Genomic DNA, 15,172 nt, shown 5'->3' on the forward strand with positions numbered 1-15,172 from the left:
TCTATTGTGTGTATTCACTTATATGTGTATTATATGTATATTGTATTGTATTGTATAACTTAGTACATCAATTATACCAGAGAAATACTCAATCAAGTACGTACCATCTAGAGTGAATTCTCACCCCTGATCATTTCATCATCTCGCTTATTTTTCTCTGGGTTCTCATTCCCTCTTGAAGTTTCGATACCCATCTATTGGTTCATTCATTCACTCATTCGCTCATTCATACGTTCAAACATCATCTTATCTCATCTTATCTCGTCTCCTATTTCATAAATTTTGTTGTTCATTCTTCCCGTTACACACCTCACCTAAGCAAGCAATCCTATCTACCATGCATCTACTTTCCATTCCCTCTACTGCCTCCGCAAACCCATTAGCAAGCGTGTTTCCACTAGCTAAAGATTACTCGGTATTCACCAGCAACGCATTTCTGTCTACACACCGGAGTATCCAGCCATCCGTTCTCAATCCATTTCATGCCAATCCATTCATCCATCCATCGTCACAATGAGCCCCGCCCAACATACGTGGGTATAGCCCATCAACACTTTTTTTTTTCCATTACCGACCCCATCCATCCATCCATCCGTAATCATCAAAACATGCTATGCATTATAACTCAAAGAAAAGATGTGAAATTGAAAAATAGGTGGTATGGCAAAAAAGAGCAAATTGAAAGTGCGTATGGGAAATCAAATTCTTGCAATGCCAGATAGTCGAGACAGACAAAAGAGTACATCATAAATTGCGTAAATTCTGTGGTCCATAAAAAAAGTTGCACCCAATCCATCCTCAAATTTTAACGTGAAAAAGAAAAGCATAAGGCTATTCATATAGCATGATACCGCATAAACTGTGAGCCAATAATCAAGTTGCTGAACTTTTGCTGTCCTAAAAAGCATGAATATGAAAGAAAGGCCCCGAGAAGTTTTCGTGATCAAGTAGAGTACAAGGTAGAAGGGTCTTGGTCTCGTAAGCCAAGGTGACTGAATATGGTACATCGTCGAAGGTTCCATGCTCTGGTAATTGGTGATGAATGCGACGTTTTAACTTATAAGGTGGTTTTGTTGATATTTGCATTTAAGCTGCTTGAGTGGCACCACCACGACCTCCTCTTGGTCCATTAGCATTTCCACGTCCACGGTTTGCTCCACCAAAGTTGCCTCGAGATTGGTTTCCAGGACGACCTTGTTCAAATCCACCACGGCCACGTTGGTTCATTCCACCACGTCCACCACCAGAGTAACCATTTCCACCGTATGCAGAAGCCTTTGGTCGGCGAGGTTCAACGTAGATAGTTTCTTCGCCGATCTTGTGGGGGTTAGCCTGAGCTGCTGCTTGGTAGCCAGATGCATTGGCGTATTCGACAAAAGCACAGTTCTAAATGCGAGTTAGTTATAATCATGAAACATATTCATTGGAAGGGAACAAATGGCATACCTTAGCGCGGTTGATATCAAAGTAGACCAACTCGCCGAAAGAGCTCAAGATGGAGCGCAATTCATCGTCCTTGACTGAAGCGTTGACATTGCGAACGTATCCCAAAGTTCCCTTGTCTTCTGTTGCTTGCTGAGAGACAGATTGAGGTCTGTTTTGTCTCTTAGCATCACTTCCAGCGGTTTGCCATCCGGCAGAACCTGTTGGTGAGTTATCCTTCTTCTCGGCGGCTGGAGTAGCAGCGGTTGTTGCTGGGGTCGTTGGTTGCTTAGCAGCTGGTTGAGCGGCAGCAGCAGGCTTTTGTGCAGCTGGAGTGGCGGCCTTTGGTTGCACAACTGGAACAGCAGGTTTTGGTGCTGTGCCAGCTGAAGCTGCAATACGGGCAGCCCAACTCAATGGCTTAGCTGGGGTAGCTGGTTGAACGGGAGCTGGCTTGGCGGCAGAAGGTTGTCTGGAAAGCTCTGGGGTTGGAACGGGGTCCTTTGGCTTTTCGGGTTCCTTGACTTCCTCATCAACAGCCTTCTCAATTTCCTCTGGTGTAGGGGCTGGCTCCTCGGCTTTTGGCTCTTCTGGCTTCTCCTCAACTTCGGTAGCAGCCTCAGTTGATTCTCCGTTTGTAGTTGGCTCGGCAGTGGCGGGCCCAGCCTCAATGGTCTCTTCCAACTTCTTGTCAACGACCTCGGCATCTAAAGTAGCTTCTGGAGCTGCAGATTCCTCCGCAGCGACTGGTGCAGCTGGCATTTCGACGTCATCAGCAATTGGAGCTGGCGCAGACTCCTCCTTGGTCTCAGTAGCCTCAACTTGTTCTTCTTCACCCTCATCATTGATATATCTGAAGACGTCGTTGAGAACGAAATAACCGGTAGCTTGTTGAGCTAAAACGAAAGTTTGAACGAATTTCTTGGGCTCGGCAGACTTGTTGGAAGTTTCACCAATAACTTGGATGACGATGTTATCGAAGGAGGATTGGGAATCGACATTGGTGACACGAACTTTGCAGTCTTGGAAATCGAGTTCGCGAATACGTTCTTGGATACCCTGCGAAAAAAAAAAAGAATTAGCCACAGTTGCAGTTATAAAGGCGCGCAAAACTTACAGCTCGGCCAACAGATACTGGCGCTTGAGCTCCCTCGACACCAGAAACGAATTGAGATGGCTTTCCATAGAAGAGCTATAGCATGTTAGCGCAAATTGTAATCTAAACAGCAGCAATCATAAAACTTACGTGGAGCTTTTCTGGAGATTTGCTTAAAGTAGTGTAATACTGCTCGACAAAGTACCATCCAACTTCATCTTTGGAGAGCTCTCCACCGGAAGCACCTCCGGTTGAGGAACCAGCGGCACCCGAAGTAGCTGGATATTGTTCGGTTGTCTTGTATTGGTCTTGTTGATTGAAAGTACCATTGGCGGCCATGATTTTAGAAAAGGTGGGGAAGGAAGACTTTTGTCAACCTCACAAGAATTAGAAGATAAGAGGGGTCTCGGAGAGAGGGTTTTCTAAGAAATTTCAGACAGATGAAATGAACTGTCGCAGATGGGTTCGAACGAAGTTCAAAATTGGGTGAAAAATGGCAGAAGAGAGTCCTATCACAAAAATCGCGGGGTTTTCCAAATTTTGGGAATGTTTGTTAAAGGTATTGTGAATATTCGTGAGATCTGCAGAAGATGATCGCTTGAAAGATTCGAAGATTGATATTACGAGCGTTATGTGGAGGGATTGATCAGAAGTACAGAAAGAAGCTTCTTGATTGTAGGTAAATGTATTTTGAGGTGTAGAAAGATATCGAAAAGAATTTTCTTGGGGTAGTCGATGGTGGGAAAGGATGAAGCTGTTCTAAGTCTCCATTATTTTACAAATTCATAAGCGAAAAGAGGAACTCCGATCTGTTGCCTTAGGCATCAAGGAGTTTTGCGCACAGACCAGGACTAAATAACAGGGTTCTATTAGTGAGGAGAGAAATGATAAGTAAGTGAATATTATAGGTAGGTATACATATACCAGATATACATTCCATAGTCAGACACATGACGGGACAATGACTTCAATTCCATTGAAAACTCCAAGTTGTTAAGAGCTTCGATAATATTGAGCTGTATGGATTCATAGAATCAAGTTCACCAGTCTTAAGGTTAGAGCAATGAGAGTGAAGATGGCAGTAAAGTACCGTGATGGATTCTTGCCTCAAGACTATGTACATGTCCATGCTCTGGACAACCATGACATAAAAGTCAATATTTGACAGTCGCATATACAGTCCACCGATACTCATCTTTTGATTGTCATTAACCTTTTTGAAATAATGAGTCTGTTGAGATGATTCAATTATCCTCACAGCTTCTGGAGCAAACATGACCTTAAAATACTAAGAAACCCTTAGACCACTATGCAATCCCCATGGCGGATAAAGACTCATACGAGACCAAGCCATCATCAATAGCATCCTCCAGAACATTCCTTACTACCTCAGGTTGCAACTTAACACATCTCAATAACTTATCTTGCTCGCCATACAAACTCATAGCTAGAGCCTCCTTAACTTCAGCTTCCTCTAACTCCTTCCTCAACCCCTCAACTTTCGCAAAATTTCCAGCGCCACGATAGAATTTTTCGGCATTTTTGGTTAAAACTGCCCCATTCTTGAAAGAAACCTCGTAGTTACTAGGTGGCTGGCCTAACTGAAATCTCAGAAGGTCAACATCACCCCGTAAAATATGAATCTTTGGTAGATTTTCGGCCGAAGGAAGTTTTGAAGCTTTCGTCAGATTGTCGAGTGCTGCCGTCAATACCTTCCATCGTGATGCTGATACTTCGGGTGACTGAGCTGCTTCATGATTAAGACGAAGAGAAGAATTATATGAGATGAATGCTTCAGCTTTATCACAAAGTCCCTCGGGATGGTCGTCGAGGCTCAACGATGCATAAGCATCGTTTAAGGTTCGTTCGTATGTACCAATATCAATTCGTTGGAATCTGAAATTGGCATCGGCGAGAGCGGCAATAAAGTTAGACTTTGCAAGACCAGCTTCTTGCTGTCGGTCAACAGTGCCTTCGAGGTAGGTTTGTAATTTTTGACCGAGCAATGTCATTGAATACTCTTCAATCCATGCTAGACCTCGACCAGCATCGACGTTCACCAGTCCACACAGTATTGCGAGTGTTTGAAGTTGAGCTACTACTGTGTCTAGTAAAGTTTCAAGAGTTACTGGCTCAACAATACTCGCCCATCGATCATCTTGTGGGGGCTGAGAATTAGAATCAGATAGTGAAACTCCACCTTCTTCCATGTCTGGATCATCATCTGATGTGGGTACAGATTCAGCTTGGGTTTGTGATTCGGTGTATTGGTACTCCTGCAACGCCAAACATCTTTGAAAGAGCTCAATAGCTTCCTCCAGTAAAGCCAGGTTGTTGTCATTACCGACATTTCTCGTTTCTGATGTTACTTCCGCAATACTGGTAAGAACCTGGGCGGTGTTGCTGATGTCGTTAGCCGTGAAAAGCACCAAGGGATTTGTGTACTACATACAACAGGATATCCGCATTATCCTGCTTCAAACTCAATGCAAATCGACTGGCTTCTAGAGCAGCTGATAGAAGGTCCAAGAGAGTTCCAGGTAATTGTGCTCTAAGCTTTGGATACTGTGTGAGCTCATACAAGACTCGGGCTCTGTAAATTGTTAGCCCATCTTCGTCACACGAATTCAAGGACAAAAGAAACTCACCTGTTGTAAGCAAGATCGAAGGAATTTGGGAAGTTTTTTAATGCTTCTTCATAATTGTCGATTGCTCTGACGAAGAACCTCGTTGACTATTGTAATTCGTTTTTTTATTTAGATCCCGTTGAAGACATGAGTGAAAGTGGTTAACTGAAGCCTTACCTTTACAGCATCACCACCTCTCCACTTCTCACCTGCTTCTTCGAAATCCACCCCAGCTATGACATGTCTTAGCTTCCGTGGCCATCTCAAGGCTTACGAATTAAACAATGACTTACCGGCAAGATATTCATCAGCAGTTGCTGGGATCTACAGATGTTACATTGCATTCCATAGATTCATTGATTTGATTTACTTATGAAGACTTACCTGTGGTGCATGCTTGGATTTTTTCTTGGTATCTCTCAAAAATTGTTTCTTGGGCATTGTGGAGGTTCAGTTGATAGTTTTGGGTATGGAAATAGTATTTGTACTTTCAATGTGGTTGCCCAGGTAGTGTCTGGATTTGTTTGAATACTCGTATGTAGTTCTACTGCGTTGTGAGAAAATCAAGGTGGATATTTTATGGTGGGGTAAGGAAATTATTGCTTTTTTTTCTGTCTTCTCTTGTGAGGTCAAGGAGTGAAGGGATGATTGATACTCATGGGTGAGGAAAGGGCGATTAGCAATTAATTCATCGATTTCTTCCAATTGCTGCATTACATAGATCTAGTAGGTACTACCCCCTCCCACCCTCTTCCCCTCGATGGCATCCTGCATATGCACTCCCATACGACTTTCACGCAAAACCCCATACCGAAAAAGCAACATACCACCACACATGTAGTGTGCGAATGGCCTCGAGAATTTCCAATTGGTTAATCATGGTTGTGTGCGTGATGTAGATGAATTTGGATTGTACTGTACCGAACGCAAGAAGAATTAACTAATTAGGCTACTTTGCTACTTTGTAAGATTGTAAGATCTTACATGTCCAACTAATCAACGTGCCAACGTGCTAACGTCTCTTCTGTTTCATATGATACAAGCATTCCTAGATTCCCCTAGGTCAATGCGACCATAGCGACCCTATGCGACGGCGTTCTTTTTAATCTAGAATATATCGTGGTTGCCACGTGCGAGGGTAATGAAAAAACTTTATTCACCTGGCAATCAACGTTATTTATTATCATAGAGAACCATTGTGAGATCAACACTCCAGCTTTCTCTGTATCATTGGATGGATCAGTGACAACCTTGATTCCCTGGACAATAACAGCATCTAGTCTCTGGTGTCTAGTCTCCAGTCCAGACTTTGTCGAGGTAGCTACTCTCCAAGCTCACATGTAATGAATTACAGTTTCTCGTTGCTCTAGGGTTTATCCAACGTCCTACTTCTTGACAAGATTGACATCTCCCAACTGTCCTTGGAATACTACGGCCTCTTCCGAAACACGTAAATGCTTAGGTAGACATTACCTAGGTAGGCCGATTAGACCAGTTCGAATCGGCAATTCACCAGTATCAATGACTGAATCATCTATTGCTACCTATCTAGGTATTGTAATGTTGGGTGGATACGAGTTGAATGTGGAAGGAGGATTGACCTTGATACTCAGTAATACCCTTAGAGGAATACAAGGCAGTGCATCTATCGTATGTCGGCGGCAGATAGATAGAATTAGAGAATTTGTCTCTTTTGACTCTTCTCTTCTCTTTCCAATCTATCCAAATAAAAGATACCTTCTTCTATCTATCTATCCTACATCAGCCAAAAGCAATACCTATGAATACGAATTCATCTAACATTTACAAAATTCCATCGTTTTCTCCACTTCACAGACACAAGACGAATCCGGATATCAACCCAATCATTATTAAAAGATTTCAGGATCCCTACACACCACGTTTCTGTCTTCCCTTCCACGAGGTAAATCTTTCCCATCACATCTATTATTCCGATCAAATTGTTCATTGATATTCGTGGAACTTTAGAAGCTGACTGCATCAAATCGATCCTCCAGAAATTCTGTCGAACCACATATCAGAGATTGATGACACTATCAATCAACTAATCAACCTACCAGCCCGTTACCTTTTATCTCTTGTCCCTCTCAATTGAGTCTTACAAACGCTCCACCGACTTTAAAAGGAAATTCGCGTCTCCCTTTCTTTCTAATTTCACCTGCAAGTCTGCAATTCTGCAAGTGATTGCTGCAATATTTTGTCAGTGCGTTGCCGTTTTTAGAAGCTTTTTGACTGAACTTGATCCACCTTCGAGAAGGGGTCCCTTGAATTTCCTGAAGGACTTTCCTAACACTTCTTCACTCCTGTTTGAAGTTAACTGCCCTTTCCATTCCCTTTTCCTCGTGGCACCCAGGGCTTGACCCACTTGAATACCTGCTGCTACTACAAAAGCCGAAGACGTGGATCAACGCCATCACTTCCAGACCAGAATAGCCTGAGATAGCCCATACCTTTTCACTCCCTCGAGCCACTCTGCGATTCGATCATACAACGGTGGTTATTAGGGACCACATCATACTACAAGAGAAAACCTTGATTTAATCTGTCATAAAATCTCATCCCGTGTCAATCTGAAACGAATATCGCAAAGATGGTTGCTTCCTTAGATTCTTCCCGCCCTATCATGGCACCAAGTGTATGTTTAATTCCTTCACTCCCCCTCTTCATTCTACACAAACTTCCCGTCGATTCATCATTTACATTCCAGCATAAATTACCTCCACAAATAATCATCGATCATCGCTGACAATTATGCCTTCCACAAAGGTCTCCTCCAAAGGCAATCGCTTTAGTACCTACAGCCAAGCTATCTCTGTCGAAACCACCGATTCTGCTCGAGAAGAAATCACCGCTATTGAAGAGGGGTTCGACAAGTTGCACAATAAGAAGTTGGAAAGTCAACGTTGTGATCTGACGACTGAGAAGAGAGACAATATGGGCAAGTTGGCATTGGGAGCCAAGTTGGAGAGGGCGTTGGGTCGAAGAATGGGTAGTCAGGATGCCGTTATGCGAAAGAAATCACCTTCACAATCATCTGCCGAATCACCTACTTTGTCCATGAACGAGAAGACCGCTCTCTCCGAGAGTGAAAAGGAGAATGCCGCATAATGGATGTTGGATGTTAGATGTTGAATCGGGGGGCGATATGGCTACTATGTTAGGAGGACGACTATTGTGTTACGGATTTTCACTCGGGACAATTATGGGCATCGATTGGCGTTCCGTTCATGTTTTATCTTTTACGTCACCTTAAGCCTAACTGTTATACCATTTCATTTGATGGGGGTCGACAACTGTTTTCAAAGCTCTTATACCACACCAGCGCACGCATTAGCGAGAGATGATGTTTTTAAATTGGCATGTAACTTGCTCATTATTAGAACAAGTAGACATAAGGAGTCTAAGGATGAAATTATAACTTGCATGCTTCCTACATATGTTCCATGTGAAAAGATAGACCTGAGAAAAGTGATACTTCAATGTTCATGTCAGATTGAGATAAAGGAAGGATTTAAACGGGAAGTGATAGATTTGGAAATGGTTTCAGGAATTTGAGTTATTAAATGTTTGTCTTCATTCAAAAGAATGAAATAATCACGATATCAAGTTAGATATACTACTACATCTTGACTTGCAGCCGATGCCAACAGCTATATATGTGAACTTTCTTCAAATATTAATGTGTTAAATTGGATCCAAGAGAATACTGAATAACTCGCAGTTAGCTTGGGATATTCTTTCACATAAGCCTATCCTCTCGGATCTAGATAATCCCCTTTCCTTTCTCGTCTGAACTTTCATGATAGCATTTTATCGCCAAAATCAATGACATCACGTGATTTGAAGCTTAATCAATTTATGCGTCTCTTAACGCGACCGCGACCTCAATTGTCAAATTGTCCTGCAGAAAAATCGTTCTTCACGAAAAGTAATAGCTAACCACCACCAAAACTCAAAATATGGCTATGTAGGTTTATTTTCTCTTAAATATGAATTAGAATCAATAGCGATTCGAATACAAAGAAAAAAATGTTGGAAACTGTTAAAGCTAAAGACGAGGCCTTTTCAGATCTGGTTGCTAACATTATTAAACTCACCAGGGAGAGTTTCGAAAATATCTTCCTTGATCTCTCGAAAGAGTCAGGTCGATGCAGATTCGCTGAAACCGGATTCGGATGGAAACCATCGAGCGGCGGAGATACATTTACACTCGAGAGCAGTAATATTGCAGGCGCGCAATGGAGCAAGGCAGCGAAAGGTTTTGAGGTGAAGCTTTTGTTGCGCAATGGTGATATCTGTCAACTTGATGGGTTTTTACAAGATGTCAGTATACTTTACATCCTGAACTTGGCGCATTCTTTCTGATACAGCATAGGACTTTGAGCGATTGAGTAAAGTTTTCAAAAACTGGTACAGCACGAATTTGGAGCACAAGGAGCACGCCCTAAGAGGGTGGAATTGGGGTAAAGGCGAATTTGGAAAGTCGGAATTGGTTTTCAACGTTCAAAACAGACCCGCATTCGAAATTCCATACACCGAGATCTCAAACACAAATTTGGCAGGCAAAAATGAAGTTGCGGTCGAGTTCACCCCTGCGAATGCTGATGATACGGGCACAAACGGAGCTTTAGGAGGTGCGCGCGCCAAGGGAAAGAAATCTGGTGCCGGAAAAGATCAACTTGTTGAGATGAGATTCTATATTCCTGGTGTTGCGTCAAAGAAAGGAGCTCGTGAAGGAGAGGAGGATTCTGGAGACGAAGCTGATGGAGAGGAAACCAATGCTTCCACCATATTTTATGACACTTTAATGGAGAAGGCTGAAATTGGTGATGTTGCTGGAGATACTGTTGCCACTTTTTTGGATGTCTTGCATCTTACACCAAGGCATGTCGCATTTTCATTTTTTTTGGTATTAAACTAATTGTTGGCAGAGGACGTTTCGATATCGATATGTACGAAAACTCTTTCCGATTACGTGGTAAAACATACGATTACAAAATTCAATACGACAATATCAAAAAATTCATGGTTCTACCAAAGCCTGATGAATTACATTTTATGATTTGTATCGGTTTGGATCCACCATTACGTCAAGGTCAAACCAGATATCCTTTCTTGGTTATGCAATTCAAGAAGGATGAAGAAGTTACCATTGATCTGAACATGACTGAGGATGTAATGAAAGACAAATACGCAGGAAAGTTGAGTATACATTATGAACAACCATTACATGAAGTTGTCACACAAGTATTCCGTGGTCTTGCCGGAAAGAAGATCAATCAACCAGCCAAGGATTTCTTGAGGTAAGTCATTCTTCCAATATTTGTCTCTATGCTTTACTAACATTATTAGTCATCACTCACAATATGGTATCAAATGTTCCATCAAAGCGAGTGAAGGTTTCCTTTATTGCTTGGAGAAAGCTTTCATGTTCGTTCCAAAACCTGCTACATATATCACCTACGAACAAATTACAGTCATCACTTTCTCTCGTGTTGGTGGAGCTACATCGGCTTCCCGTACTTTCGATATCGCAGTTGGAATGAAGGGTGGAGCTGGTGAAACTCAGTTCAGTAACATCAATCGCGAAGAACAAAAGAATCTCGAGGATTTCTTCAAGATCAAGGGAATTCGTGTCAAGAATGAGATGGATGAGGATAATACAGCACACATTGCTCTTCTTAATAACCCAGATATGCAATCTTCGGATGAAGAAGTTGTGGCAGCTAGGGCTGATAGAGGAAGTGCTGATGAGGATGATGAGAGTGTAGATGAAGATTTCAAAACGGATAGTGAGAGTGATGTTGCGGAAGAATATGATTCTGCTCATGAGAGTTCAGGAAGTGATAGTGAGGATGAAGGGGCTAGTGATGGGGAGAGACCGGCTAAGAAAGCTAAGACTGGTTGAGTCTAGCTAATAATCCGTATGGGGAAATTTTATTTGGTTAGAGGATCGAGGGCCGATGGAAGAAGAACCATAGGTATTTTTCTTTATATCTTGAGGCACGGCGTTTTAGGCTGGTGAAGATATGATATTAGGTTGGGGAGATTGGGATTAACAAAGTTGAGTGCATATTATGAAATCTAGGAAGAGGGGATGATTATAATTAGTGGGAAAATTATGGGGTTTGAGTAGGTGAGGGCGTAGGTGGGGGGGAAGGGGGAGGAGGGGAGGGGAGAGGAAAAATGAAATATTATCTAATGTTTATGCTTGGGAATTTGTGTGATGTGATGCTGTGTTGCTACAATATGATAAGGTTAAATTCTGGATTGGATATATCACTTACTGATTTTCGAGGTATAGAGTAGAGAATTGCAAGATTTGAAAGAGAAGGGTGGAAAGGTGGAAAGATGGAAAGATGGTTCCTGGTGTTGCAAATGGGAGATGGAAAATAGGCAGAAAGATTTATTTCTACCTTTTTCTTTGCGGCTTGGGAACATGGTAGATTATTTGGAGGAAGAGTAGGTTGGGGAATTTGGATGAGATGGAGATGGATGCTTGGAGTGGGAGTGGGATGGAATGAAGTGAGGGGTTTGAGAGGGCTGGGTTAGAGGGAGGTTCGGGAGTGGTGAGATGAGGATTGTGCTTGGGGTAAATGGGTAGGTAGGTAGGTGGATGGGTAGATAAATAAATTGAGATGAGATGAGAAGATTTGAGATTTAAGATTTTTTTTAGCATTTGGTATTTGGTTGCTGTGGTTGGGGATTATTGATATTCGATATTTGATATTAGGTTATTGATGATTGATGATTGAATGATTTGGTTGGTATGGTATGGTATGGTATGGTGTGGTGTGGTATTAAGTGAGTCTTGTGGAAGAAATTTGGAGGAAAATGCGGTTTGTAAAGAGTGTGGGGGATGGATGGATAGAATTAGTTGAGAGTTGAGAGTCGAGAGAATTTGGGATGTAGTGTTGTAACTTGTAGTAGATTTAGAAGATGTAGAGGGCTGTGTTGTGTTCTGTTGTGTAGTGTTGTATAGATGGATTGGTGGATTGTCTTAGGGGGGTATTTGTGGTAGGGATTTTGGGGGATGGAATTTGGGGGAAGGATTGGGGGAATGAATTGGGCGAATGGATAGGAGGGAGAGAAGGAGGATTTGGGGGGGGGAGAATTTGGGGGTACAGTTTGTTATTTTGGGGTTAGTATTGATGATATGGATGATTTTGTTGTTTAGATTTGATTTGGAGAATTCGGGGTTATTTTGGTTGGATTGGACTTGATTTGGAGAATAGAATAGAATAGAAGCAGAGTGTTTTGATGAATTAGAAAGATGAGATCTGATATATATATTCGATTTAAAGAAATCAGCTCGTTGTCTCCATTTGATTTGAAGAATAACATAACAATTCATTCTTCAAATCCAACATGGGGAGTTTTACCTCAATGTCCTGACTAGATGTATTAGATAGTAATCGAACAGCGTTAAACTTAACTTGCTGATAAGATTATCATTCTTCGAAATTCGAAGCGGAGTACTAGTTACCTAGTGTAATTCTTATTAACTGACAGATCAAGTAAGATGTTAAGATTTCAGTCATCGATTTAATGAATACAAGAAATGCTAATGCTATATGACCCTTTTACAACTTAGAATATCTCGTGCTCGGCTACTTCGGCTAGCTTTTTAGATGTTCGGTTAATCTGTCTAACTTGGTCGGCTGGGGAGACGTGGTCTGAACAGAAATGGAAATGTGCGTGGCAGTGGTTGAAGTTTAAGAACTTTGTTCACATCTTCTGGCTAACATCGAGTTGTGATGCTTGTAAGATAATACGCTCGATGTTTTTTCGAAATGAGAACCGGCTAGACAATTTAATGAGACCACCGGTAGCAACACTAAAACCCAATAAAATAGAATCGGCTGCGGCCCAATCTTGAATAATACAGCCAAGAATAATTGTACCTGTGGATACAAGTTTCGTTTTTTCCTCGATGCCATTAGTAGTCTGCTTTGTACTTTCCTGGAGGCCTGTGAGCATGAGTTCTTGCTTATACTCCGGTTCGTTTATATCGCAACAATCGAAGCATTGTGTCGTATTGATTGACTTTCTTTGGCCATTCCTGATATGATGGAATCACCTAATTCGGCTTCTGCTGCTACGGAGGATTCTGTCAATTGGGTATACCTATCGAACGGTGGGAGATATCTCGGCTAAATCACGATTCACTGAGAATTGAACTTTGAGGGAATCCTCACCAAAATACCCGCTGAAGTCCCCGGGCCATGGTGAACTATGACGGTATGAGTATGCCTGCCGCTAGGTGGAGCCATGATTGTGGTCCCTATGCTTAAGACATAATCATCATCATCATCAAAAGACTCAGAAGGGATGGAATCGGAGTCGCTGATATTAAGGTTGTCCATGACTTCGGTAAGTTTATTCACAGCGATCTTCATTGAAACATCTGACTGCGCTGTACTTGTGGGGTGTGAAATAGATAATTATTTTATTGAAATGTTGAAGGCTAATAATTGATTGATCTTTGCGATTTATGGTTTGATGAGTCTGGGGAAAATGAAATCTGTGGAGTGCGGAGAAATCCATCTTGTGCCTCCCTAGTTCCGCAGTAGCTCCACGCTTAAGTCCAAGAAGTCAGACACACGTAATCCACTTTCTGCTTGTTAGTGTATGACGTGCATAATATTTCATGCCAAGGTTATCAGATATCTAGCGAGTTGATAAGATTTACCCCGCTTCTCCAGATCTTCAATTTAATCTCGATGATCTTGTCTTAAGTATTTGATTTTAGTTGGAACTGAATGTTGAGATCCAGGCTCCAGACAACCGCGAAACTCCGACCGGCCTGAAAAAATTATTTTACTCTCAATGTAGGGGTTATTCAGCTCATAGACTATCAAGGTATCTAGTGCCTTGAGACCAACTATTAAGTTTCGAGGCGCTCAGAAAATACAAACTACATCCAAGACTCATCAATGGAGCGGGTAGGGTTGAATTGGGTCTGAGAATATGGAGCAACGAGATTTTATATTGTTTCTGATTGTAGCTCTATGTTGTGACGATGTTAATTTTCGAGATGTTTCCAAAATTCATTATCCTGTTAAGGATCATATCTTCTCTCATTCTGCTCAGCGGTAGAGTGGAATATTCCAATTCACACATATTTTTTAGCATCAAGAACAAGAACAGGATCAAATTTATGACGTGTAGGTTGGCTGAGTCCAAGCTGGTGATGCACCTACTACGCAAGCTTCATGTATGATTTATCGAAAGTATGATCTTTGTCACTCTCCCGTCGCAAAACTTTCCTATTTCAGCGAATTCTACGCTGTTCACTGAAATATGTTTTGTAGTGGCATGGGGGTTTTGCAGTCACTCCATTGGAAAGAACCATTGGGAAGAATGCGGCTGAATTTGACGTAGTATTCGTCTGACATATGGAACGTCTCGCACATTACTTGTGCTATCTTGATTGGGTCACCTCAAATATCTATAAAGTACAGGGTATCCCAATGGAGCTGGCCAATCCTTCAATAACATGCAGTCAATTGATGTTATTGTGGAATCCTTTATTAACTGGCAATCGCAATTTAAGCACCAACAAGAAACTGCACAAGCTTTCCGTGATGGAGTAAGTAATATCCCAATGATTTTGTTGTGAGATGTCTATCTCACCCATTGCCGGGATTCATGATTGATAGATTGTGTTCTCTCTAGCTGTTCAATGCTAGTGCTCTCATGGAGAGCAGAGCGTCGACAACCTTAAGAGAAAATGTTAAGCTACTGACTTACGTCAGCATCTTTTATTTGCCACTGGCATTTTGTGCTGTTAGTAGCTCATAAAGACTATTTCCCTTAACTTCCCAGCCACTATTTGGCTCTTCAATGTTCGGCGCAAATCTATCGAGATGAAGCTACAGATGTATACTGATAGCTCTGCAGGCACTTTGGGCGATCCCCAACATCACCAGCAGTGGTACAAGAAGCCCTTTCATACTCACAACTATCCTTGTTGGGTTCGTAACATACATGATTGTCTTCAATC

At 41.9% G+C, this 15,172-nt stretch overlaps 5 protein-coding genes across 5 annotated transcripts; 2 read left to right on the top strand and 3 right to left on the bottom strand.

The window, feature by feature from the left end:
* Positions 1-1,086: 1,086 nt before the first annotated feature.
* On the bottom strand, positions 1,087-2,857 carry Bfra_004952 (putative ntf2 and rrm domain-containing protein; the record flags this gene model as incomplete). The annotated part of the gene is made up of 4 exons (XM_037335342.1): positions 1,087-1,386; positions 1,447-2,481; positions 2,540-2,614; positions 2,669-2,857. The coding sequence occupies 4 exons, from the start codon at positions 2,855-2,857 to the stop codon at positions 1,087-1,089; spliced, it is 1,599 nt and encodes a 532-aa protein (XP_037192437.1).
* A 968-nt stretch (positions 2,858-3,825) lies between these two features.
* On the bottom strand, positions 3,826-5,586 carry Bfra_004953 (uncharacterized protein; the record flags this gene model as incomplete). The annotated part of the gene is made up of 6 exons (XM_037335343.1): positions 3,826-4,921; positions 4,971-5,111; positions 5,167-5,252; positions 5,323-5,378; positions 5,439-5,469; positions 5,530-5,586. The coding sequence occupies 6 exons, from the start codon at positions 5,584-5,586 to the stop codon at positions 3,826-3,828; spliced, it is 1,467 nt and encodes a 488-aa protein (XP_037192438.1).
* A 2,170-nt stretch (positions 5,587-7,756) lies between these two features.
* Positions 7,757-8,274, top strand: Bfra_004954 (uncharacterized protein; the record flags this gene model as incomplete). Its single annotated transcript, XM_037335344.1, has 2 exons — positions 7,757-7,801; positions 7,933-8,274. The coding sequence occupies 2 exons, from the start codon at positions 7,757-7,759 to the stop codon at positions 8,272-8,274; spliced, it is 387 nt and encodes a 128-aa protein (XP_037192439.1).
* Positions 8,275-9,195: 921 nt separating this feature from the next.
* Bfra_004955 (putative fact complex subunit pob-3 protein) lies at positions 9,196-11,074 on the top strand (the record flags this gene model as incomplete). The annotated part of the gene is made up of 4 exons (XM_037335345.1): positions 9,196-9,489; positions 9,542-10,050; positions 10,098-10,469; positions 10,519-11,074. The coding sequence occupies 4 exons, from the start codon at positions 9,196-9,198 to the stop codon at positions 11,072-11,074; spliced, it is 1,731 nt and encodes a 576-aa protein (XP_037192440.1).
* A 1,820-nt stretch (positions 11,075-12,894) lies between these two features.
* On the bottom strand, positions 12,895-13,565 carry Bfra_004956 (uncharacterized protein; the record flags this gene model as incomplete). Its single annotated transcript, XM_037335346.1, has 2 exons — positions 12,895-13,128; positions 13,365-13,565. 2 exons carry the CDS (start codon positions 13,563-13,565, stop codon positions 12,895-12,897), a joined length of 435 nt encoding a protein of 144 aa, XP_037192441.1.
* Positions 13,566-15,172: the final 1,607 nt, after the last annotated feature.

This window comes from Botrytis fragariae (genome assembly GCF_013461495.1).
Source record: "Botrytis fragariae strain BVB16 chromosome Unknown tig00000054, whole genome shotgun sequence".
Lineage (NCBI taxonomy): Eukaryota > Fungi > Ascomycota > Leotiomycetes > Helotiales > Sclerotiniaceae > Botrytis > Botrytis fragariae.